Source organism: Trichomycterus rosablanca, chromosome 9 (assembly GCF_030014385.1).
Source record: "Trichomycterus rosablanca isolate fTriRos1 chromosome 9, fTriRos1.hap1, whole genome shotgun sequence".
Classification (NCBI taxonomy): Eukaryota; Metazoa; Chordata; class Actinopteri; order Siluriformes; family Trichomycteridae; genus Trichomycterus; species Trichomycterus rosablanca.
Genome location: NC_085996.1, coordinates 20,612,162 through 20,639,434, shown reverse-complemented (window position 1 = coordinate 20,639,434; position 27,273 = coordinate 20,612,162). Strand labels below are relative to the sequence as shown.

The 27,273-nt window shown below is 41.7% G+C and overlaps 1 protein-coding gene across 3 annotated transcripts in view; it reads right to left on the bottom strand.

Annotated features, from left to right (window-relative positions):
* Positions 1 to 27,273, bottom strand: part of fzd3a (frizzled class receptor 3a) — a 28,404-nt gene that overhangs the window by 497 nt on the left and 634 nt on the right. The window contains exons 2-5 of one of the 3 annotated variants that reach the window (XM_063001241.1): positions 12,953 to 13,149; positions 7,714 to 8,731; positions 1,655 to 1,803; positions 992 to 1,240 (exon numbers count right to left, since the gene is read on the bottom strand). In XM_063001241.1, coding sequence (XP_062857311.1) covers positions 992 to 1,240; positions 1,655 to 1,803; positions 7,714 to 8,731; positions 12,953 to 13,149 — 1,613 coding nt within the window. The remainder of the gene's footprint in view (positions 1 to 991; positions 1,241 to 1,654; positions 1,804 to 7,713; positions 8,732 to 12,952; positions 13,150 to 27,273) is intronic. The other 2 variants (XM_063001239.1, XM_063001240.1) reach the window with 2 other exon arrangements.

Genomic DNA, 27,273 nt, shown 5'->3' with positions numbered 1-27,273 from the left:
CCACGGCCCCTCCGGCACATTGACAGCAGCCGTATGCATTTTGTAACCCACACCAGCCGAGATCAGCTGCGGACCAGCTCTGTGTATGGAGGGACACACCCTGATCTGCACTCTTTCCCCTTTTTACTTTTCTCTGTGCAGGGGCTATCAATCAGCCAGCAGAGGTCGTCGTTGCATCAGTTATGAGAGAGTCCCTATCCGGCTTAACCCACCCCTATATGAACAACAGGCCAATCGTTGTGCATGTGGGTGCTCAGGCCAGCGGGCAGGCAGAGCTGAGACTCGATACGATGTATTCGAAATCCCATCTCTGGTGTGCTAGGGTGTGTTTTTATCGCTGTGCCACCTGAGCAGCCAAGGAGGTTCATATTTTGTTTTATTTTCAAGTAATGTTACAACAGCAACGATTGGCTGTTGTTCAGGGTTAGGGGTAGACTTCGGATCATAGGTCCTCATAACTGGTGCGACTGCGGCCCCTGCTGGCTGACTGATGGCGCCTGCACAGGGCTGAGGAATAATGCTTATGGGGGTGTGGCCCTCCGTACACAGTGCCCGTCAAGTGTATGAACTCGACTCGTGCATGTGAAAAATGCAGTCGGTACTGACTGTGCGTGCCGGAGGGGGCGTATGTCAGTTGAGAGGAGTCCTCAGTCAGCAGTGAAGGGTCAAATCAGTATAGAGGACGCATTCAGGGTAATTGGACACGACTAGACTGAGAGATAAAAATTGGGGGGAAAAAAGAGGGGAAAAAATATATAAAAAAAAAAAAGTAATGTTACAACAGTAAAAATTACTTGATCACTAAAACAAAGATGTGTTCATGTTTTTCCAGTATGTTTTTTCAGTTTTCCAATTAGAAAATGTGCACTAATTTGAAGAAATGCCATATGAATACTTAAAAATATTTTTAAAAATAATAAATTGAAAAAAATTGTAGTTTCATTGTCTTAAATAATGGAAAATTTAATATTCACTTGTTGCACATACACACCTGCCATCACGTGATTGGTGCAAACTGCTGCGAAAGCTGCTGGCTTTGCTGTGCACGCTGCTTGGACGACTACTGCTACTACTGTGATCATCATCCAGCATGGCCAGGTGTGTGGAGGAGGCGTGGGTGGAGGTTCCCTGGGTGGAGGTGCCGCGGGAATGACGCACCACGGGCAGTCCGGGCTCACGCAGGAGCAAGTGGGTGAAGTCGGGTTCCTGCAGCCCCTGCTTGCTCTCGTGCACCATGCTGCTAAGGATGTGCAAGGCCAAGAGAGTGGGTAAGAGGGAAGGAATGAGGGGTGAGGGAGAGGGCACAGGGTGGAGTGCAAGGATTCAGAAGAAAAGGAAAAAAGAAAGGAAAGACAGAGGAGCAGGAGGGTTGTTGGGAGGGGAAGGACAAAGAAGGATGGAGGAGGGTTAATGAATGCACCGACTCCAGGGAACAAGGGTGTAGGGATGCAAAAAGGAAGCCCACACTGAAGTATATATTCTTAACATTCAATAGTGTCTAAACGTATCTGCAAATACCAGTGTTGCGGTTTTACTGAAAAGTTCACTTCATTTTATTTAAAGACCAAAACCAACTGATAATAATAAAGTTTGCACCAGCACCTTGCAGCCTATTTAGAGGCTGTTTGAGGGCAGTTTGTTTTATGAGACTCACTCTTTTCTGCGATGGCCGTGGAAGAAGCTGGCCCACTCAAAGCAAGTCTTCTTACTACCCACCCAGAAAACCGAGGGGATGCCCACCACCAGCATCATCAAGTACTTAATGAGGAAGAGAGCAACATTCGGCCTGCTCGTCTGCTCCACCTGTTCAAACAGGAAAATAGGTTATTATTAGATGCAGCAGACACAGAGCAATTCAGACCCTCTAAAAATATAGAGGCATAAAATGTATGCCTTTTTTTCTCTCAACTTTAGCCTATCCAATTACCCAACTGCATTATGCTTCCTCTCTACTGATGTTGATCTCCACCCTGGTTGAGGAGAGCCGTGACTGACACACGCCCCCTCCAACACGTGTGCAGTAGCCGACTGCATCTTTTCACCTGCACTAGGGCCACACCCTGATCAACGCATAATCCCTCATCTCTGTGCAGGCGCCATCAACCAGCCAGCAGAGGTCATAATTGCATCAGCTATGAGGAATCCCTGTCCGGCTCCCACCCTGTATGAACAAGAGCCAATCGTTGTTCTTGTAGGCGCCCAGCCTGCCAGATAGCAGAGCTAAGATTTAAATCAAGAAGTTCGAAATGTCAGCTCTGGTGTGCTAGCGCGTTTTACCACTGCGCCACCTAAGCGCCAGCCAGTATATTTAAGATGCTGCATTGTCTAAAAAAAAAGCATTTATCTGGCATTAAAGCCCTATAAAACCTGTTGTGTTATTAATTTGTTATAATAAGGCACACCACCACTGACATCTGCAGGCCGGGCATCTAAAAAGACTGATTGGCTATGTCTGAGGGGGAAGGTGATCAAAGCCAAACAATAGATTGGAGAACTGAAACTAGACCTGCTGCAGTCATGATCAGAATTGTCCTGATCAGAACTTTATATGTAAGATTTCTATATTTTTGTTGTACATTTGTCTTTTAATACTGCCACAAATTAAATATATTCAATAATAACTGTGACTGTGCTTTAATGAGTAATGTTTCCAGTGTTTTCTTTATTGGGGAGGGTGATCAAAGCCCAACAATGGATTGGAGCCCTAACACCAGACCTGCTGCAGTCCTGATCAGAATTCCTAATTTAAATGTAAGATTTCTGTATTTCTGTTGTATATTCGTGTTTTTAATACTGCCACAAATTAAATATATACAATACTAACTGAGACTGTGCTTCAATGAGTAAAGTTTTCAGTGTTTTCTTTATCGGGATGGGTTTAAACTTGATTGAAGCCAAAGGAAGCCTTAAATCCATAATGTCTGCTGTTAACAGTTAAGTAGGGTAATGTTGTCAGAAAGAGCTTTAATATATATAGACTGCATATGCTCAAAGGTCACACACATTTAGCATTTATCATTTTATAATATTATGCACAGCAAAAGGGGAAATTCTTTGCAATCCTACACTGAGAAATGTTCTCTTTCACTGTCACCTGTGACCATCTCATCTGCTTACTGTGGAATGTTTTAAAACAGTGTAACGTGAATATTCTGTAAATGTTTTACTTGTATTTTGCTTCTGGCCCAGCTTTTTCGAGTGTGTTGCAGGCCTTATATTCAAAATTAGTTGATATTTACAATCGCATTGATCAGACAAAATGTTAAAAGTAAATTATTTGTACTTTGTATTAGGTTAAATAAGGTTTACCAGAATTAACAAATCACAGATTTGTGCCAACAATGTGTCGTAATGTATTGAAGCATTATTTCTTATACAGGGTTACCTTTTAACTATTAATTTGATGCTTCCCTTAAACTCAACATGTTCAGCTTTTTTTTTTATTATTAATTAATTTAATTCCAAATTAAAAATGAACAGTTGTTTTGTTCAGCGCTTGGCTTGAGCGGTGCAGTAAAACGTCATTAAAGTGTGAATATGAGACGAACCTGCATTCGTGTGGAATAACCATCAAATTTACTCTGAAGCGTCCACAGCTGTATTTTTTTCCTCTTTCACTTGTGTTATAGCTCGGGGTGCTGAGAAATTGTGAGAATCAGCTTTTTCGAGTCTAAAACGCTTATTGTTCAAAAAAGCTTGATGTGACAACGTATTCAAAGAACGACACAGAAACATTAAACCTCTCTTAATTATTACTGCTCATAAGTTCTCTTCACTAATTAAATTCCTTGCTCGTTTTAGTTCAATAAATCATGTTAAGCTTTAAGGTTCACCGTCACACTCCATAGGAAATAAAATGGCACTGCCAGCGCAAAAGCTATTTTGTCGCTTCTCATGTGAATGCACCTTTACTGAACTGAATACGGTATTCCAAGATCAAGTATCTCCACGATTAAGAAGCATAAGAAAACAATAAAGAAGTAAAGGTAAAGTGCAAGTTTTATTGTATTTTTACATTGATTACTAACTGTTTTCAATTGTATTTCAGTGTTTTATATTATACTTGTCAAAAACAACCCCATTATTTTATATTAGCCTAAAATATATGCAGTTCCACGAGACCATGGAACACATTAACAAGTTTCCTATACATCCTTATGGAAAAAATACCTCAAAACTCAACGCCTCGACGTTACTCCCAGAACCAAGAACTTTTAAGGTACCACTGTACTCAGTTTCAAATGCTTGCAGGTATATTACACCAGGCTAAGCCTATTCAAGCATGACATGTCTAATTATGCATAAGTAAGTGAACTGTTGTGTTTTTTAACTGCCAGTATATTATGAATAAAGAAGATGATCTCTGTGACCAGTTAAAAAAGCAATCAGCAGCCAAAACAACATCATTTGAGCCATGCAGAGACAAGTGCTCATTATGTCGCATCAAGCATGGCAACTAGGGCTCATGGTATGCAAACACACATGCAATCAACTGAGCTAAAAATACAGGCTGGCTTAAATCAGTGTACAACAAATGAGTAAACATTTCCAGCTCCTAGCTGTCATTCACCCTGCTGATGCTTTTATGTTGTGTTGGAAAAAATGCACTATAGGTACAAGGAGTCGAGCAGCAGCTGCTCATGTTTATCTACTGCACCAAAGCAATGCTCCAGTAAGCATTCCTGTCTCCTTCTACAGACACTGAACAATCTAGGTGAAACAAAGACAAAGATATAAACACACCATTATTCTGAATTAGAGTCTGTGTGCTTGAGTTCTTGTCGGTTGTGTGTTTTAAGTTTTTTTTTAAATGCACCACAGTATTTCTTGGGGTTGTAGATCTTCTATTCAGATTTTTCAGGCACTCAAACATTATGAGAGAGTGTGCTATGAAGTGAGCTTTAGGGCGAGTGAAATGCATGAGTGAGCGTTTAATTATTAAGAGTAAAAGAAAAGTAAGTATTGGAGGCCTGGAGGTAACAGCATAGTACTCTGGAAGGCTATTCGTTTAATTATTAAATGCTTTTTGTTCAGCTAGATAAATGCACAGTCCAAAAGACTTTATTCTACAATTGGATGTATGCTTTAAACTCTAAACATACCATAACTATCAAGCATGTGCAAATAATCTATAATCAAAAAAGGCTGTGTTCCAAACCATAGCATAAATAATGTCTATTCAGTGCACTAGCAAAAAAATCACCAGTCATTATAACGATGCTGCGTCTCTGCTGATTAGAACTAAGACAGCTACTGTTATAATTTGTACTGCAGCTATAAGTTTTGCTGTTGCCTATGAGAAAGGATGCAAAAGAAACACCAGTGCTTCTAAACATTTATAGTTTAAGAACTGTGAATCCAACAGGAAGCTGATTTCTGAAACATAAATTTTAAAGATTTGGTTTAGTAGAGTTTGGGTTGTATTTTGGATGAAAGTAATCCAACGATAAAACAGTGATGAGTTTTAGAGACATTGGCTGCATTCAAAATCGCATACTTCCATTCTGAACAGTACGCGAGAGCGGGTAGTATGTCCGAATGCGTAGTATTCATTAAACTGTACATTTTTAAGTATGCAAACACAGTACACTGCGGTCATTGGTAAGATAACGGACATAGTACATCTGATGTTGCGTTCATACTGCACATTTGCATACTGAAAGAGCTTACTGCTTTACCGGCCGAGCAGTGTGCACTGCCTCAAATTCAGTATGTACTCTTTAAGTATGCGATTTCGGACGCAGCCATAGTCTGCACTTGTTTTTAATACACTTCATAGCCATCTCGCTCCAATTGTGCTTTTTTTCTAATGGCTCCTAACAGTAACAAGCTATACTGCTATATTGCTATTTTTATAAAGTCATTTATAATTCATTTGATTTAAAACCCCACCTTCGCAAACTGGAAGTTAGTGCTCTCTGAGAGCACTGTGTAATAGAGCACTCCGGAATACTGAGAAATCTCAGTCCATGTAGGACAAGGTTTGAAACCACTGCTGTTTGTGCATGACAGTTTAACCCCTTAAATAGCATTGCATGAGAAACTGTCATGCTACTGTGATAAATATACCTAGGTGGCTATTACACAAAGAGAAAGCCATACATCAATGCAAGCAATACATCTATGCAGAAAAGTTCTGCGACACAGATCTTTCTGCTATCTTTCTCCTATTAAAAGAGGAAAATCGGACAACACACACTGTGCGACCACAGATGGTTGAGCAGCATTTAGTATCCTCAGTTCCCAAACCATTAAAAAGTGTATTCAATATGAAAGATGTTGTAACACAGTGGTAAATGTGTCTCTGTCCCAACTTTTTTGAGTGTGTTGCAGGCATAACATTTTATTATTTGTAATTTACAAAATGCAATAAATTTGGTCAGGAAAAAGATCAAATTGAATTTCTTTGTACCTATATCATTTAAATAAATATTCAAGACAGTGATTAACAAATCACTGATTATTGGTTTTACTGTGTTTTTAAAAATATCCCAACTTGAAAACTGGGTTTGTAATTGGAGGGTAAATTGTGCTACAAATATGACCTCAACTAGCTGGTCAAGGCGTCTGCGTAAATGGAGGCTGCCATCATGATCATCGTGGAGGCAAGCGCCACTGGCAAGTAAAAGGAAGCGACTCATGGCTGCACACATTTTGGAGGAAAATATGACAACCATGGCCCTCCTCGATGGGCAGTGGGGGTGGTGGCAGTGACAAGAGGGACATTGGCTCCTGTTGGACATGATGGGTAATAAACAAAAAATGAATAAATAATTGAAAAGCCACCTTCATGCCAACAATCTATGTGAAGGGCAGCTAGAAAAAAGCTTTTTAGACGTGGCACCTTTGATTGTAACCAGGTTCTTTGGTCGCATGAAGGTGGGTTTAGCATAAAAAATGATCCCACTACTAAATATGGTGGAGGATCTGTGCTGTTTAGGGGGCTTTTTTATCTAAAAAGAACCATATTACATGACAACAGAGACTTCATACCGGGACATGCATTTTAGCCCCTTTTTCTTCCGATTTTGCCTAGCCAATTCGCAGTGGGGGACCCCAGCACTGCCAAGGAGGGTTTATATTCGCCTGAAACACACTCTCTCTGAGGTGTGCGTAGTCCTACCGATCCCTTCTTATTCACCCATACTTTGGTGGATTTGCACGTGAGGTCGGCTTCGAGTACAGAAAGCTACACTCTATGTACAGACACCCTGGGTCAAGGTCCTTACACAGCGTTGATAACCCCACCCCTTCTGATCCAGCAGACTGGAAGCCAAATTTGTCCGCTGCAGGCATTGGCCAATTGTGCCTGCTATAGGGCGCCCAATGGACTGGTAGCAGAGCCGAAATTTAAACCCGGGAGGTCAGAATCTCGGCACTGGTGTGCAAGCGGATTATCCCGCTGCGCCACCTGAGCGCCCACATACCAGGAGATTTGAATTTAAAATATGACTGCCTCTGCCAAAACGGCAAATCTAAGATGTGGTTGGATCTCCCAGCAAAACAGTGATCCAACATGTATCTTCAAAGTCTCAAGCTTTTGCCATGGCCATGCCAGTCCCCTGACCTTAACCAAATAAATACATGAAATGGGGTGGGATTTAAAAAGAAGCCTGGGACATTAATAATGATTCTGTAATATGGAGTTAGGAAAGTTAATAATGTATTAAATACAGCAGTATTTGTTATGCTTTGATTAGCTTGGATATTTACCTGAAACGGGCATGGGATGTGGTAGTTTCTGCATTGCTCTTGTACCCATGTAATCTCCCACGTTGACCTGGAGCTCTGCTCATACACATAGCAGCATATCAAAATCAACAGCGGCACCAGGTAGAGAACGGAAAACACACCAATGCGGATCATAAACTTCACCAGCTTGTCCTGGTTTTCCTTGTCCAAGGGGATCTCCATGCGCACACGATTGAGCGCCACAATGCCAGCCAGCAAAAGCAGCACTCCGACAGTCACAGCCAGCGACAGAGGGGCCAGGAGGAACCAGCGCAAGGTAGCAAGGTCATAAAGACCCACATAGCACACTCCACTGACACCATCCCCCTCCACCCTGTTTAGAGCCATGAGGGCGATAGTAAGCATGCCAGGCACTCCCCAGGCCACCGCATGGAAAATCAGAGCCTTTTTCTCAATCGCCTCACTGCCCCACTTCGGTACGGCAGCCAGGAACCAGGTGACGGTCAGCACAACCCACCATGCGCTGCCTGCCATGGTAAAGAAGTAAAGAGCCATGAAGAGCAGTGTACATGCTTTGTTGTGTGAGCCCTGAGTGATGGTGGCAGCGTGGAAGTGACCCGGTGCTGCAGAGTTGCACGCCACTCGCTCCTCCAGCAGGAATCCCAGGAAGAAGACCAGTGAAACCACCATGTAGCACACAGCATAAAATACGATGGGCCTCTCCGGGTAGCGAAAGCGACCCACATCAATCAGGAAGGTAAGAAAGGTGAAAAGAGTGGCCGACAGGCAGACGATGGACACCACACCGATGAAGTAACGGGCAAAGACGAGCTCATCCTTTTTGAAGTACATGTTGGGACATGGGGGAGAACAGTCCTGCACACCTAGGAAGGAGTAGCCCAGCTCAGGGTCAACTTTTAACTCTCTCGGACACCAGAAGCCATAGTCACGTTGCACAGACACAGAGGACTCCTCGGTGGGGTCGTCGCTGGACAGCAGGTCTATAGCTCGAGGGTATGGCTCATCACAGTCTGGGAACCTGAGTGAGGAAAAGTAATGATGCATCAGGATTTAGTATGTCTCTACTAAAGGATTACAGAAAAGGTTCATATTGTTTGTATCAATTAGCAAAATTAAGATACACATTAGTAGGGACTAGGGTGCTCGAGTGGCGCAGCAGTCTGTGGCGCTAACCGACCACTGTTGATACCTGAGTTCGTCCAGCCAGGCATCTACACATATGTAAAAGCCTTCATGGCTGTGTTACCTGCTTGCTCTCCCCTTTAGTTATACTGTAATATTTAGGGGTGCTGGAGTCTCATGCTACTGCAAAACTGACATTTTACTCTTAACAATTTCACACTACATTTAATTACATTTTCTGTTTTTTTTACCCCAAGGTGGTTCTATTTATTTTATTTTATTTTTTATTTTATTTTTTTCGCCTTTATCTCCCCCTTTAGCGCATCCAATTGTTCAATTTGCATCGTGTTTCCTCTCTGTCCACGCCGAACCCTGCCCTGACCGAAAAGATCGAAGCTAACCCATATCCCCTCCGAAACATGAGCAGCAGCCGGATGCATCTTTGCCACCCACACATTTATAAGTTTGGCGCCACCTAGCGTTGCATGCGGAGAGACACACCCTAAGGGCACTCTTCCTCATCTCTGCGCAGGCGCCTCCAATCAGCTGGCAGAGGTCGTAATCGCATTCTGACAGAGAGAGACCCACAGCCGGTTCTTTGTTCTCTGTCCAGGTACTCAGAATCCAGCTCTGGTTGCAGCGTGTCTTTTTACCGCTGCGCCACCTGAGCGGCACTACCCCAAGGTGGTTCTGATGAAACCTGTTTACCCACCCAAGGTTAAAGACTGCAAGTCAGGACTGCCGTGCCAACAAAGCAGCTCCTCATGGATATGACAGGAACCTGGCGTGTACAAAAATGTCAAGAACTCACTACGGACTTTATCACAGACTGGACTAAACTCCAATTGTTTAAATAACTATTATATATTTTTTTTGCTAGGTATAACTTTTAGTTTAAATTAATTCTGTGTTTGTATGATTTGTGTAGATCCTATTAATTCAAATTATTTTCCAGGCCACCCAAAGAGGATGGGGGGTCCCTGCTGAGTCTGGTTCCTCTCAAGGTTAATTTCTGTAATTTAAAGAAAGTTTTTCCTTGCCACTGTCGCCCTTGGCTTGCTCAACAGGGGTTTTTGGTCAGTCAGTCCTGGATTATGTAAAGTTGCTTTGTTAAAAGTGCTATACAAAAATGTTTTATTTGATTTGCTAAATCTTACGTGGGTTAGAAGAAAGGGGGATTAGGCCAAAGCCCTGCAGTGGATTGGTGCCCAGGCTGTCCAGGGTATTTCAAACTTGCACACTGTGTTTTCAGAGAAACCAGGGCACTGACCGGGACAAAGTTATTGTGGACTAATATAATATTAAGGCTTGCTATAAGTTTGTTAACATGTTTAACAAATATGCAACATATTTAAGGTTCACAACTATAAGCCATTTTGACCTGAATAGGATTATGACATTTTGAACTAAATGCCATAGAGATAAGTGTGAGTAAAAAGTTCCTATTTCCTCTTGGTTTTGTCATTGTAATTTGTTTCGACATTTACATCTCTATAAGAGAACAACATGTATGGTAATTATATATACAGCTAGGAGGGGGCACTAGTGAAAATGCTTCTATTTTGCATCTTTCTTGAATTTACTACAATGTATTTCATTGCAAAGTATATGATCAGCATTAGGGGTGGGCGATATGGCCTTTAAATAATATCACGATATTTTGGGATATTTTTGCGATAACGATATTCACACGCGATATACAGTGTATCACAAAAGTGAGTACACCCCTCACATTTCTGCAGATATTTAAGTATATCTTTTCATGGGACAACACTGACAAAATGACACTTTGACACAATGAAAAGTAGTCTGTGTGCAGCTTATATAACAGTGTAAATTTATTCTTCCCTCAAAATAACTCAATATACAGCCATTAATGTCTAAACCACCGGCAACAAAAGTGAGTACACCCCTTAGTGAAAGTTCCTAAAGTGTCAATATTTTGTGTGGCCACCATTATTTCCCAGAACTGCCTTAACTCTCCTGGGCATGGAGTTTACCAGAGCTTCACAGGTTGCCACTGGAATGCTTTTCCACTCCTCCATGACGACATCACGGAGCTGGCGGATATTCGAGACTTTGCGCTCCTCCACCTTCCACTTGAGGATGCCCCAAAGATGTTCTATTGGGTTTAGGTCTGGAGACATGCTTGGCCAGTCCATCACCTTTACCCTCAGCCTCTTCAATAAAGCAGTGGTCGTCTTAGAGGTGTGTTTGGGGTCATTATCATGCTGGAACACTGCCCTGCGACCCAGTTTCCGGAGGGAGGGGATCATGCTCTGCTTCAGTATTTCACAGTACATATTGGAGTTCATGTGTCCCTCAATGAAATGTAACTCCCCAACACCTGCTGCACTCATGCAGTCCCAGACCATGGCATTCCCACCACCATGCTTGACTGTAGGCATGACACACTTATCTTTGTACTCCTCACCTGGATGCCGCCACACATGCTTGAGACCATCTGAACCAAACAAATTAATCTTGGTCTCATCAGACCATAGGACATGGTTCCAGTAATCCATGTCCTTTGTTGACATGTCTTCAGCAAACTGTTTGCGGGCTTTCTTGAGTAGAGACTTCAGAAGAGGCTTCCTTCTGGGGTGACAGCCATGCAGACCAATTTGATGTAGTGTGCGGCGTATGGTCTGAGCACTGACAGGCTGACCCCCCACCTTTTCAATCTCTGCAGCAATGCTGACAGCACTCCTGCGCCTATCTTTCAAAGACAGCAGTTGGATGTGACGCTGAGCACGTGCACTCAGCTTCTTTGGACGACCAACGCGAGGTCTTTTGTGAGTGGACCCTGCTCTTTTAAAACGCTGGATGATCTTGGCCACTGTGCTGCAGCTCAGTTTCAGGGTGTTGGCAATCTTCTTGTAGCCTTGGCCATCTTCATGTAGCGCAACAATTCGTCTTTTAAGATCCTCAGAGAGTTCTTTGCCATGAGGTGCCATGTTGGAACTTTCAGTGACCAGTATGAGAGAGTGTGAGAGCTGTACTACTAAATTGAACACACCTGCTCCCTATGCACACCTGAGACCTAGTAACACTAACAAATCACATGACATTTTGGAGGGAAAATGACAAGCAGTGCTCAATTTGGACATTTAGGGGTGTAGGCTCTTAGGGGTGTACTCACTTTTGTTGCCGGTGGTTTAGACATTAATGGCTGTATTTTGAGTTATTTTGAGGGAAGAATAAATTTACACTGTTATATAAGCTGCACACAGACTACTTTTCATTGTGTCAAAGTGTCATTTTGTCAGTGTTGTCCCATGAAAAGATATACTTAAATATCTGCAGAAATGTGAGGGGTGTATTCACTTTTGTGATACACTGTATAAGAACACTTTTTTAAAAAGTTTATTTTAAAAACACCTTTGTTTTGCAGACAGTCAGGAAATCTAAGGTACAAATGTTACTAAATGTACATTAAATTACGCATCACTGCCAGTAGGGCTGGGCAATATGGCTAAAAAACTCATATCTCCATATGCTTTTGAGAAGTGGTGATATACGATACGATATAATGTAAACACTGTAGTTCTGATCAATTCTGACTAATTATAGTGTTTATATTTTGTATTATTATATGGCTGTATTTGTATTCATATTGACAACATTAACATTAAACAAACCAGCAGAATCTCACAATCACATTTCTGCTCCGTTTTACTTCAAATAAATGAGCATCAAAACAAGTGCAATGCGGATAAGCACTGTGTACAGAGAGACACACCCTGACAGCACTCTTTTCCTGTCTCTATGCAGGCGCCATCAACCAGCCAGCAGAGGTCGTAATTGCATTAGTTATGAGAGAGACCCTATCCGGCTTTAAAATACCACCTCTATCTGAACAACAGGCCAATTGTTGTATATGCGGATGCTCAGCCCAGCCAGCATTTTATCGATGTTTTTAAGATCCCAGCACTGGTTCCAGCGTGTGTTTTTACCGCTTTGCCAGTTTTTAAAACCTTTTGTATAGACACAGAATGAACTCTCTTACAGATACCCAATGAAGTTGCCTTTCCCCATGTGCAGTGTGCCGCCAAACCTGCAGAGACTGTCAAGCACTTGCTACTGTTTATGAAAACTGCCATCTGATATATTTTACCTCTTACAGGCCATTTCTTCAGGCCAGCTTAATCCAAAGATGTCCATTAGCTTGTAGCAGTCGCTCTTGGCCCGCTGACAGAGACGCTGGCAAGGCAGGGTCACACGGCCATACTCCGTGCACACTGGAGCGTAAAGGGCACAAAGGAATGGACGCAGATCAGCTGAACACTCCAGGTTCACGATGGGGTGAAAAGGCTGTGGAAGGGTAGAAGTGACAAAATGATTTTATTACTAATCAGGTTTTAAGTAACCATTTTTGACAGTAGCACTTAAACTTCACATGGAAAACACAAATCGCACAATCAATGCATTTTATTTTTAAAAAATTGGGACTTTTGCACTTTTAACTTGACCTGGTATTTCTTTGTATTTATGATGCCAGTCACATCATCAAGATTGCCAGTTCCTGCAGCAGAAAAATATTCCCACATCATTGCTGACCCACTTTACACCATACTTGAGTACCCACTGCCAATTTGGTGCAGTTAATGTATTGCTCTCTTTAGGCTATGCAGTTTAGCATATAATAAGTTATAGATCCTTATTTTTTCCAGGGTTTAATTTTTCTGATTGCAGCTGTAGTATTACTATTGTAGAAGAAATGTCCAGAACACCTACACTCATCTCTCAAATAGTACATTCTGCTCTAGCCAGAGTTGTTAAATATTACATCATTTTTCAGTCAAGCAACTTGCCAAACATATGAAAAGGACAAATTATTGTCATTTATGTATTACATTTAATAAAGCTATACTAGCTAAACCCACCACATCATTTTCAGTAGTCCAGCTCTGAAACAATACCCAATAGATATATGTGGGTAGGGAGAAAGGCTTTTTATTGGGGCCCGCTAAGACGAGAGGCATTCTGGTATAATAGTACTAGTTATGGGGGTAGAACTGAAATATGCAGATCCCTTCTGTAGGGCTTTGTACTGTTGTTACAATACAAATTTTACTAGGAGTAGAAATGTTGGAAATACAGTGTATCACAAAAGTGAGTACACCCCTCACATTTCTGCAAATATTTCATTATATCTTTTCATGGGACAACACTATAGACATGAAACTTGGATATAATTTAGAGTAGTCAGTGTACAGCTTGTATAGCAGTGTAGATTTACTGTCTTCTAAAAATAACTCAACACACAGCCATTAATGTCTAAATAGCTGGCAACATAAGTGAGTACACCCCACAGTGAACATGTCCAAATTGTGCCCAAATGTGTCATTGTCCCTCCCTGGTGTCATGTGTCAAGGTCCCAGGTGTAAATGGGGAGCAGGGCTGTTAAATTTGGTGTTTTGGGTACAATTCTCTCATACTGGCCACTGGATATTCAACATGGCACCTCATGGCAAATAACTCTCTGAGGATGTGAGAAATAGAATTGTTGCTCTCCACAAAGATGGCCTGGGCTATAAGAAGATTGCTAACACCCTGAAACTGAGCTACAGCATGGTGGCCAAGGTCATACAGCGGTTTTCCAGGACAGGTTCCACTCGGAACAGGCTTCGCCAGGGTCGACCAAAGAAGTTGAGTCCATGTGTTCGGCGTCATATCCAGAGGTTGGCTTTAAAAAATAGACACATGAGTGCTGCCAGCATTGCTGCAGAGGTTGAAGACGTGGGAGGTCAGCCTGTCAGTGCTCAGACCATACGCCGCACACTGCATCAACTCGGTCTGCATGGTCGTCATCCCAGAAGGAAGCTGACGCACAAGAAAGCCCGCAAACAGTTTGCTGAAGACAAGCAGTCCAAGAACATGGATTACTGGAATGCCCTGTGGTCTGACGAGACCAAGATAAACTTGTTTGGCTCAGATGGTGTCCAGCATGTGTGGCGGCGCCCTGGTGAGAAGTACCAAGACAACTGTATCTTGCCTACAGTCAAGCATGGTGGTGGTAGCATCATGGTCTTGGGCTGCATGAGTGTTGCTGGCACTGGGGAGCTGCGGTTCATTGAGGGAAACATGAATTCCAACATGTACTGTGACATTCTGAAACAGAGCATGATCCCCTCCCTTCGAAAACTGGGCCTCATGGCAGTTTTCCAACAGGATAACGACCCCAAACACAACCTCCAAGATGACAACTGCCTTGCTGAGGAAGCTGAAGGTAAAGGTGATGGACTAAACCCAATTGAGCACCTGTGGCGCATCCTCGAGTGGAAGGTGGAGGAGTTCAAGGTGTCTAACATCCACCAGCTCCGTGATGTCATCATGGAGGAGTGGAAGAGGATTCCAGTAGCAACCTGTGCAGCTCTGGTGAATTCCATGCCCAGGAGGGTTAAGGCAGTGCTGGATAATAATGGTGGTCACACAAAATATTGACACTTTGGGCACAATTTGGACATGTTCACTGTGGGGTGTACTCACTTATGTTGCCAGCCATTTAGACATTAATGGCTGTGTGTTGAGTTCTTTTCAGAAGACAGTAAATCTACACTGCTATACAAGTTGTACACTGACTACTCTAAGTTATATCCAAGTTTTATTTCTATAGTGTTGTCCCATGAAAAGATATAATGAAATATTTGCAGAAATGTGAGGGGTGTACTCACTTTTGTGATACACTGTATACACTTACTGACCACTTTATTATGTTCACTCAACTTGTATGTACATTTATTGACAATTATAAGGGCTATATCTACCATTGTAGAAGCACTTTGTGGGTATACAAATACTGTCTGTAGCCCATCTTTGGTTTGTCCCCACCCTCAAGCTCATCCATCAAAGGAAATGACTTCCAAAGAAAACTAATCCCAGCACAGCAATGACACTTTCATGGGTGACACAGTAGTGACATGGTGCTTGTTGTTGGACTGGAAGTAGTGTATCTGGTACAGCTGCATGAATGAGGTGTTAAATCTACTTGTAATAAAACAGGTTGTGCCTCCCCACCAGGTTCAACCCTGCACCAGTTTGCAGGATGCTTAACCATCATGGAAGAAACCGTTATAAATAGAAACACATTCACCCAGTGCCAATTAACGCTCAGAAAGGAGCAGATGACTGTCAGTTAAGAAGAACTGACACATTGATCATTTCAGCCTTAATGACTCCTCTGCCAGCCATAAATGACAAGGCAGAAGGGCATAATTCTGTAACCGTTAACCCCCCTCCCCCAACTGAACTAGACATAAGTGTTTTGAATTCAAACAACAGTGCTGCATCTTAGACATTTATACAAGTACAATATACACTGAGCTACACTAGTAATTGTATACACATATACAGTATATATATATAACAGGTGTAGCTTTTAACATGCCTAATGATTGTAGGTACAAGACAAATATACCTGACATTATGGCTGGTGAATGCACTAAGATTAGATGGAATGTACTATATGTATAATATATACGACAAATCTAAAGTAGATTCAGATTAAAAGTAATAAATATATGTAGTTGCACCATATAAATTATTTAGGTTTGCTTTGCACTTGTTTCTTGAGAAAGATGTTTTAATCTAGTATTGGTAGTAAATGCAGCAAATGCTCATTACAACAAGCCAAATCACACGCAGAATATCCTATATTTTACCAAGCTACCACCCAAACTAGCTGTAAAAACAGGATTAGGATGGATGTTAGTCTTGCCCATTAGACACAAAGCATCCATATAAAGACATCTTTTTCACACACCTAATCCATATTTGACACACTGTATTCAGTCTGGATCTAGATTTCACCCAGACATGGCATTCCATTCCTGACATTCCATCTGCTTAATGTTCTTATCATAGAGAGTGTCTGAATTTTCAGTCAAACATATATAAAGCACATCTAAATCTGAATGTAGTGCATTGTTCAAATTGTCACGTAGCAATCTTCTAATTACAGCCTGATTTGTTTAAATAAATCTTGTAAGATTGTTTGTTTGTTTATTAGGATTTTAACGTCATGTTTTACACTTTGGTTACATTCATGACAGGAACGGTAGTTACTCATTACACAAGTTTCATCACTTCTCAAGTTTATATCGAACACAGTCCTGGACAATTTAGTGTCTCCAATTCACCTCACTTGCATGTTTTTGGACTGTGGGAGGAAACCGGAGCACCCGGAGGAAACCCACACGGACACGGGGAGAACATGCAAACTCCACACAGAAGGGACCCGGACCGCCCCGCCTGGGGATCGAACCCAGGACCTTCTTGCTGTGAGGCGACAGTGCTACCCACTTAGCCACTGTGCCGCCAAATCTTGTAAGAAAATGTTTTTGTTTATATGTCTTACATGTGTATTTTTGTTTATACTTTTGCCCTGTTAACTTTTAATAAGCATTTATGGTTAGTGCTACCAAGCTCTCTTGTGTAATCTTCCACTATTCTTCAATTTTACCACAAAAATAATACACCAAAAGTTTAAAGGGTTGCTCAATGGCATCACTGGGGTAACCTGTCGATGGTGGGACTTGAACCAGTTACCTTCTGAACATTAGCTCTGCACCTTAACCACTACTGTTGCATCATCCAAGCCTTTATTGTTTTTACTTTTGTACTATAAATTATAATAATGATAATGATAGGTTTCAGTTTAGATTTCATTAATAGTTATAATTGACCTTGTAATCACAAGTGGTGCTTATATTGGTATGTAAGTGAATAAAACTACAAAAATGAATTTAGTGGTACCATTACCGAGGTTTGGAAATTCCAGACAATACTCCCAATGGTGTCTTACGGATTGTTCAAGGTCTAGGAAATCTTCTTATACCCGTTGCCCTTTTGAAGCGATGAAATGATCTCCTCTCTCAGCTTTTTTAACAGCTCATTAGTTTTTCACCATGGTTGCAACACACCTTGTACACTTGAATCTCTGGGTGGTGTTTATATAACACATCACAACTAGGGCAAATTAAGGCTTGTTATTGCATTTCCAATGGTTTAATTTAATCAGGTTATAACCAAGCTTTAGGTTATACAGACTAGCCATAGGTTTTAAGATCAGAAGTATTATTAACACATTGAATAACTTAAAATCTAGCTTTGCTGAAAGGTTTAGATTTTTTTTAATGCATTTTCTCTCCTTTGTCTCACTTTTTAGCGCATCCAACTGCCCGATTGCGTCATGCCTCCTCTACACCAATGCCGATCCCTGCTCTGATTAAAGAGAACGAAGCTAACCCACACCCCCTGCGACACGTGGGCAGCATGCCGTATGCATCTTATCACCTACACTTTGACGAGTGCAGTGCAGCTCAGCGCTGTGTACGGAGAGACACACCCTGAGAGCACTCTTTTCTCATCTCTGTGCAGGCGCCATCAATCAGCCAGCAGAAGTCGTAATTGCACCCGTCATGAGAAAGAGACCCCATCCAGCTTAGTCCCACCCATATCTGAACAACAGGCAGGTAGAGCTGAGATTCGATACGATGTATTTGAGATCCCAGCTCTGGTTCCAGCATGTGTGAAAGGTTTAGATTTATAAATCCTGAATATTTTCGATTGAGACTAAATGTAAAGCAGCCCACCCAAAGTGATAATTTCTTTTGTAACAGTTTACACTTATGTGATGATCTATCCATCCTAGAATAATAAAGCAAGATCTTCACTAGTAGACACATTGCTACTGTCAGACGGTGTCTTGCTCTACAGCTGCACTACCACTGCAAATACAAAATTTCAAAGGATTGTACCAGGAGGTAAAGAATCTTTGCAATATACAAGTATATGCATTACATTTATGACTCTACATGGTTTACACTGACTACCAGTTATTTAGATTATTAACAAAAAAAATGTTATATAAATTATATACATTGTCCTTCTTTTGAGACCATTAAGTTCCATTAGGTTTATTTGTGTTTACTGTGTTTTTGACCTTGGCACCAAAAGTATTTGTATTGCCATACAAAAGGCCACTCATACTAAGCCCATCACTCAATTCATCATCAAAAATCATCTCTGGTTCAGTGGAGCACAAGATTTTCATTACAGCCTGCGATGTCCTATTACTCACACTTGAATGATCAAATGAACTCAAGGGAGCATCTTAATGGCACAGGCCTTTCTTGGGGGGAAAATCTAGTTCAGAGCTTTTCAACATGTTCAACAAACATACTGCAACAATATGCAAAAGGAAGTCTTTTAGGCCATATGCATTTTATCTTATCTGTTTATGTAAGTCTGCCTTTAATGTGTAGGAATAAAAGGTCTACAGAATAGTACACACCACTAAAATCATACAACCCACTGCTGTTATGCATATTGACCTGTATAGAGGTTTATGGATGGCATTAAAAATAACCTTTTTCTAAACATTACATAAACCATAAGCCATGCGTATAATCCAAGAGTCATTTAGTTATGAAAGGGAAATATTCAAAGTTTAAAGTCCAAGACCAGGTCCCACACTGCTTCTCACTTACCAAGGCTGCATACAAAACATAAACCTACCAACAAATTCTTCCTTTTTAAAGCCATCAATGTCATGTATATTCAAATATGTTGATAAGTATTCTGCACTGTTTATCACAAACAGGCCATACTCAGGTGGCCAATGAAGTATATTAAGAGCCTCTTTTTGGATTTCCCCATTTCCCCCTTCTTTGTGTTTGTTCAGTGCCTGGCTGAGATTCAATCTTAAGACCTAGAGTATAAGGTTGCCATACCACCCGATTTTTATTTATCTTTACATATCTGAGTCATTTAAATGTTTTAAGAAAACAAGCAATGCCTACAAGAATATTAATATAAAGCCCCATGCAGTGTGTGTTGTGCTGGTATGAGTGGATAAGACACACCTCACTGTCACTGCTGGACTGAAAATAGTCCACCAACCAACCAAGTATCCAGCCAACAGCGCCCCATGGGCAGCGTCCTGTGACCACTGATGAAAGTCAAGAAGATAACCAACCTAAACAGCAGCAATAGATGAGTGATTGTCTTTGACTTTACATCTACAAGGTGGACCAACTTGGTAGGAGTGTCTAACAGAGTGGACAGTGAGTGAACACGGTATTTAAAAACTCCAGCAGTGCTGCTGTATCTGAGCCACTCATACCAGCACAACACACACTAACACACCACCACCATGTCAGTGTCACTGCAGTGCTGAGAATGATCCACCACCCAAATAATACCTACTCTGTAGTGGCCCAGGGAGAGTCCTGTCCATTGAAGAACAGCATGAAAGGGGACTAACAAAGCATGCAGAGAAACAGATGGACTACAGTCAGTAATTGTAGAACTACAGTGCTTCTATATGATAAGTGGAGCTAATAAAATAGACAGTGAGTGTACAGGGTGGGCCATTTATATGGATACACCTAAATAAAATGGGAATGGTTGGTGATATTAACTTTCTGTTTGTGGCACATTAGTATATGGGAGGGGGGAAACTTTTCAAGATGGGTGGTGACCATGGTGGCCATTTTTGGTTTTAACGTAACTTTATTCTTTCATGAGTTATTTACAAGTTTCTGACCACTTATAAAATGTGTTCAAAGTGCTGCCCATTGTGTTGGATTGTCAATGCAACCCTCTTCTCCCACTCTTCACACACTGATAGCAACACCGCAGAAGAAATGCTAGCACAGGCTTCCAGTATCCGTAGTTTCAGGTGCTGCACATCTCGTATCTTCACAGCATAGACAATTGCCTTCAGATGACCCCAAAGATAAAAGTCTAAGGGGGTCAGATCGGGAGACCTTGGGGGCCATTCAACTGGCCTACGACGACCAATCCACTTTCCAGGAAACTGTTCATCTAGGAATGCTCGGACCTGACACCCATAATGTGGTGGTGCACCATCTTGCTGGAAAAACTCAGGCAACGTGCCAGCTTCAGTGCATAAAGAGGGAAACACATCATCATGTAGCAATTTCAAATATCCAATGGCCTTGAGGTTTCCATTGATGAAGAATGGCCCCACTATCTTTGTACCCCATATACCACACCATACCATCAATTTTTGTGTTCCAACAGTCTTGGAGGGATCTATCCAATGTGGGTTAGTGTCAGACCAATAGCGGTGGTTTTGTTTGTTAACTTCACCATTCACATAAAAGTTTGCCTCATCACTGAACAAAATGTTCTGTGTAAACTGAGGGTCCTGTTCCAATTTTTGTTTTGCCCATTCTGCAAATTCAGTGCGCCGATCTGGGTCATCCTCGTTGAGATGCTGCAGCAGCTGGAGTTTGTAAGGGTGCCATTTGTGAGTAGCTAATATCCGCCGAAGGGATGTTCGACTGATGCCACTCTCCAGTGACATGCGGCGAGTGCTACGCTGTGGGCTCTTGCTGAATGAAGCTAGGACAGCCACTGATGTTTCTTCATTAGTGACAGTTTTCATGCGTCCACATTTTGGCAAATCCAACACTGAACCAGTTTCACGAAACTTGGCAAGCAGTTTGCTAACTGTAGCATGGGAGATGGGTGGTCTCGTAGGGTGTCTTGCATTGAAATCTGCTGCAATGACCCGGGTACTGCGTTCACCAGACATCAACACAATTTCTATCCGCTCCTCACGTGTTAACCTCTGCGACATGTCAATGGCTGTAAACAAAGAGAAGCTTGTAAATAACTCATGAAAGAATAATGTTACATTAAAACCAAGCACACCATTGTTTTTCTTGTGAAATTCTCAATAAGTTTGATGTGTCACATGACCCTCTTCCCATTGAAAAAACTAAAGTTGGATCCAAAATGGCCGACTTCAAAATGGCCGCCATGGTCACCACCCATCTTGAAAAGTTTTCCCCCTCCCATATACTAATGTGCCACAAACAGGAAGTTAATATCACCAACCATTCCCATTTTATTTAGGTGTATCCTTATAAATGGCCCACCCTGTAGAAACAAGGAGCTGGTTTTAATGTTATGGCTGACTCAACTCATCTGTCAGGGCAGTGTTGTGTGACCGTCGAAAAGTGCCACAACACCAGTTGAGTTTCCAGGAAAAAGCTAAAGGATGTGAGTGGAAAACTACACTTGATCAAGTCTGGCATCACGGTTTTAAAAAGAAGAGCAGATTACAAGCAGAGAAGCCAGTAACACTTTGAGGGTAAAACTCCATGCCCCCTGCTGGCCCCAGTGGCATGGCAGATGGCATGAATCTGTAACTCTCCACATCAGGATATAGCTCAATAATTGTATTTTTTTAAATTGTATTTTGCATTTTCACCTTTTCCTGCCAATCTAGTCCAATTCTGCTACTGTATATTTCTCACCCTGCAGTGCACAACACACGCTGGTTGAGGAGGGTGGTAGGCTAGCACTCGCCTCCTCCAAGACATTTAGTAGATTATCAAGTAGACTATTAAAGGGAGCTTCAGCATATACTGAGGACAACTCTTATCTTTCCGTATCTCTCCAACACTCATGAAAACACCTCAGCCAGACAAATTAACAGACTTCTCTTGACATATTAATGAGCTGTACTGTTTCTCGGTCCACCCATAAGACCCACTTCGGTACACTTGGCTCCTGTGCTAGAAGGGTAACCAATTTTAGCATGGGTACTTGAGTACAGTAAAGGTAACTTGATAACGGAATCAATTACACTTTTGGCAAATCTGCTTTTTTCTGGATGAAAGGGCTGTGGATATTTTTGTATGTTTTGTTTTATGCATTTTTTTCCCCTTTCTCCTTTTTAGCGCGTCCAATTGCCCGATTGTGTCATGCTTCCTCTCCACCAATGCCGATCCCTGCTCTGATTGAGGAGAACTTGTGTACAGCCTTGTGTGAGGAGAGACACACCCTGATGCACTCTTTTCCCATCTCTGTGCAGGCGCCATCAATCAGCCAGCAGCGGGCGTAATTGCATTAGTTATGAGAGAGACCCTATCTGGCTTAATCCTGCCCCTGTATGAACAACAGGCCAATCGTTGTTCATGTGGTTGCTCAGCCCAGCCGGCAGGCAGAGCTAAGATTCGATACAATGTATTCGAGATCTCAGCTCTGGTGTTCAGCATGTGTTTTACCGCTGTGCCACCTGACCGGCCTTGTGGATATTTTTGTTTCTTTTATTTGTTACTTTATTTCCGTTATTTTGGTCACCTTATTTATGGTGACCTTAATTAAAACATCCACCAAAAGGTGCAAGATGTTTTCTTGCAGGCGCGGGGCTTTGGCTTGCGATTCAATAGCGAGGTGCAACTTGCACCATTGGCCACAACTGAGAAATAGGACCAGAACAAGGATAGTGCAGAACTAAAAACTGGTTGTCACAATATGAAAGGCTCCCCTGGTCTTGTGTGACAACTCAGTTCTCTTAAAATAAGGAAAGATACTAAACCCTCAGAGCCAGACTGTCAGCCATTATACTGCTTGTCTAACCCAGACTAAACAATCACGTTCTGGCTGCCAACCTTCTTCTCACGACTGCTCAGCTGCACATATCCATCCCACTGTCATGGCAACCAGCCATCCAGCAAGAACCGCATGCAATGAGCGGTCTCTATGGAGCGAGGTCAAAGGGCATAGTGGGAGGGGGACACCTCCTGAGAGAACAGAGCTCTGCTCCTTTGTTAAAAGACAATTGGGACTCGTTTCCAAAGCAACACCACTACCTCAGGTGGGGGAGGGATGAAGAAAGAGAGAGAGGGGAGGAGAGTAGTAGACAGAATGAGAAAAAAGACAAAAGCCTGTGATAGGGAGGTGGAATATGAGTAAGCCTACTGATAGGGAGCAAACGCAGTGATAAACGATTGGAATCAGCCAGGTAAAAATCTGAGAATAAAGTATTTCTATACTAGTGTTTACAAATGAAAAAAAAAGAAATAAAGAAATATGTGCACACAGCAATTTAATTGAAATTCTCTGGAGTAAGTATATTACATGTAATACTAGCAGTGGAGCAGTTGTGTAAGAGCTCTTTAAGCATCACTAAAGGATTAAGTAACCAAGCTGTGTCACATTACAGTAGGAGCCCCAAATGACTAAGCCAAAAAATACAAATACTGAAACATAAAAGTGGCCCTGACTAGTCCATGACAACACGAATCCTGCTCAGATATCTCAGTCACTCTGCAAACACCACAACAATCCCTCATTCTCATCCCTCAGGCAAACGTCTCAATTCACAAGAGGGGTTATGCAGAGTTCAGACCAAACACAACAGTGCTAGGAATCCTAAATGTGCCATCATTTATCTAATTCCGCAGTCCAGAAAATAATGAAATTACCGAACCCAAAAATTACTTCACAGTCTGACCTGTTTTACATCAGACACCAAAAAGATATATTTTTCTTAATGCTTCGAATCACAGACGAGTCAAAGCATAACGTTTAAACTGTAGTTCAATGCGGTGTTATTTCTAGTTAATTTTAATTCTCTATTACTAATATGTAATTAATTTAAATATCCTTAATTTATTGTATCCATAAAAATAATAATAATTAATTATAATAATACGGTTCTTAGGTGGCACTATGGTCTAATGCAATAGCACCCTACTGTGGAATGCTGGATCTCACAAGTTTGAATCTCACCAGAGCCAGTAACATGGCCAGGTGTCCAGATGAACACAATCTGAGGGAGTGTTTGAGGGAGAGAAGGTTGGACGGGGTCTCCTTCAGCTGCCACTGTGATATGCGCTCCCCGGGACTAGACAGGATTGCACACTGTAAAACAGTCCTCATTCCTTTTTGGTTTATTCACTCAGACTTTTACAACTGTGCTACTATAAACACACAAATTTATCTCTGAGATCAATAAAGTGATCTAATACTTTTTTATTTTTTTAACTTTTTATCATTGGCAGGCCCTTTAATGGCTGTCTGTCTAGGATATTCATGCCTTGCGTCCAGTGGTTCCCTATGGAACCCAAACAGAAAAACGCAGATCACAAAGATGCAATAAACAAAAAATATTATGCATTGATTATCTACATGTACAGGTAGCTTATTATTTAAACAACAGATCGGCCAGTATTCAAGCTTAAAGGATATTCAGGCTTAAAATGAGCCAAAGGTTGCCAGATTTCTGACAGTGTGTTGCCTTCACAATCTACACGTTGCTGCGCTGTTTACAGAAGGTTCAGCCTGCAAGTTAAAAGCACTATGATCCAAAGGACATTGTCACACTTACTGTAATGCAACTGCACCTGAAACACTGGTTCAAGCCCCACCACTACCAGGTTACCACTGGTCCCTAATCTTTAATTGCGCAGACTGTATAGTCATAATTGAAAGTTGCTTTGGCTAAAGAGCGTCTGCTTAATGCAGCAAATGTAAATGTCATGACAGCAGAGCATCAGACTGAGGTTACTGATAACACTGCTGTTGTAAAGTGAGGGTTTACCTGTAGCTAGAAGAAAGTTCATAGTTTTGTTGGTAACATTGCTGCCAAGCAGGTATTGCTCATTTGGGTTCATTACTTATCCCCCGGGCGGCACGCTGGCTCGGCACGCTGGCTGGGTAGCACTGTCACCTCACAGCAAAAAGGTCCTGGGTTCGATCCCCAGGCGGGGTGGTCCAGGTCCTTTCTGTGCGGAGTTTGCATGTTCTCCCCGTATCTGCGTAGGTTTCCTCCGGGAGCTCCGGTTTCTTCCCACAGTCCAAAAACATGCAGTCAGGTTAATTGGAGATGCTGAATTGCCCTATAGGTGTGTGTATGTGTCTGCCCAACGATGGACCGGCGCCCCGTCCAGCGAGTTACTGTGTGCCTTGCGCCCATTGAAAAGCTGGGATAGGCTCCAGCACCCCCTTGCAACCCGAATTGGATAAGCGGTTAAGAAAGTAAGTGAGTGAATACTTATCCCCCTTAGTGTTTACATGTGTTGAATTGCATTGCTTCACACTTTTAAAGCAATCTGGCTGCTCCCCTACTTTAAACATCTTCCCTCGTGCCTATCTGCATGTGTGAAGGTCCTACCAGAACATATTCCTGTTAAACATTGGACAGTTATAACTCACTGATTAATGAAAGACAGCTGTTTTTACCAATTAAAACTACATTTAATTCACAACAGCGAGAAGCACTGGTAATTAAATGTGTATTCATGCATATTATTTCTAATTAATAATTACTCATTAATTTGATAGTACAGGTATTATAGTATTACTAATTATGATATATGGTTACAAGAATGCTGCCTTTTATATAATTAATGTAAACGGTCATTTTTCACTGAAATGACACATTAAATCGAATAATTTGTCCTGCAATATTAAGATAATAAGACCATATGTTATTCGGGTGGTGGACCATTCTTGGCTCTGCAACAAAATCTAACAAGGTAATGACATGGTATTTTGTGTGGTATCGATATAAGTGTATTAGATGCAGTGTTTCAGTGCAGCATTATGTGATCAGAATGTGTCCACTGATAAAAGACTAGAGAAAAGTTAGATCCATAAAATAAGATAGCTTTATTCTTCAAATAAACTGTTTTGACAGAGTACATGTTCCTAATAAAAAGGCTGTTAAGTGTGAACAGTATTTAAATATCCCGAAAACACTGCTGCATCTGATACACTCATACCAGACCAACACACACTCCCATGTTACATTTATATTTTATATATCCCTACCCAAACATTGTTGCAGACCAAGTACATGCCCTCATGGCAACGTTATTTCCTAATGGCAGTCGCCTCTTTTAGCAGGAAAATGTGCCTGTCCACACGACAAGAATTGTTCAGGAATGATGCCAAAAATCCAAGGTGATGACTTGCAAATTTCACAAATCTTAAGCCGATCAAGTATCTCTTGTCTCTATCTTCTTTATCTTGTGGTTCATTTTGTGGTCCATGTGGCTTGTGCATTGTGAAAACCGACCCGGGTTTGGTTTCACACAGAACCTTCAGGCTTGCCGTAACTGCTACAATACTCAAGGATTCAAGTGTTGTGTTCTATAGAGGAAGAATGAATCAAATATGATTTTGCCGTTGTGGGGGACTTTTGTGTATTTGCAAATTAAAAAGACTGCCAGAAGTTCAGCCTGGGTACAGTGCAAGGGTTATGTAATTCTGTCTTTCCATATATAAAACAGGAGGCTGAGCAGATTGGCAACCTGGGCTCATCATCATTTTATCTCCTCATCTTTCTTCATTTCTCTCACTCTCATACTGAATACACACCATAAGACTCCCAGTCTTATGGCCAAATGTTATTCTTCACAGTACTAGTGCCAACAGTAAAAAAGAGGTAAACACGATGCCACCATCCTACAGCTGACAGTCCAGCAAAGCAGTCCAGCAATGAAGATATATAAGCAGCATTTATGAATTTAGCTGTTCTGACTGCAGATACTGTGATTACAGTGCAATCAAAGTAAACGATGCCTATGCGCTTCATTACCCACCAGCAAGATGAAGATGTCTGACGGTGCAGATTAAAGTTCGAGGTAATTGATGGGATATGTTCTC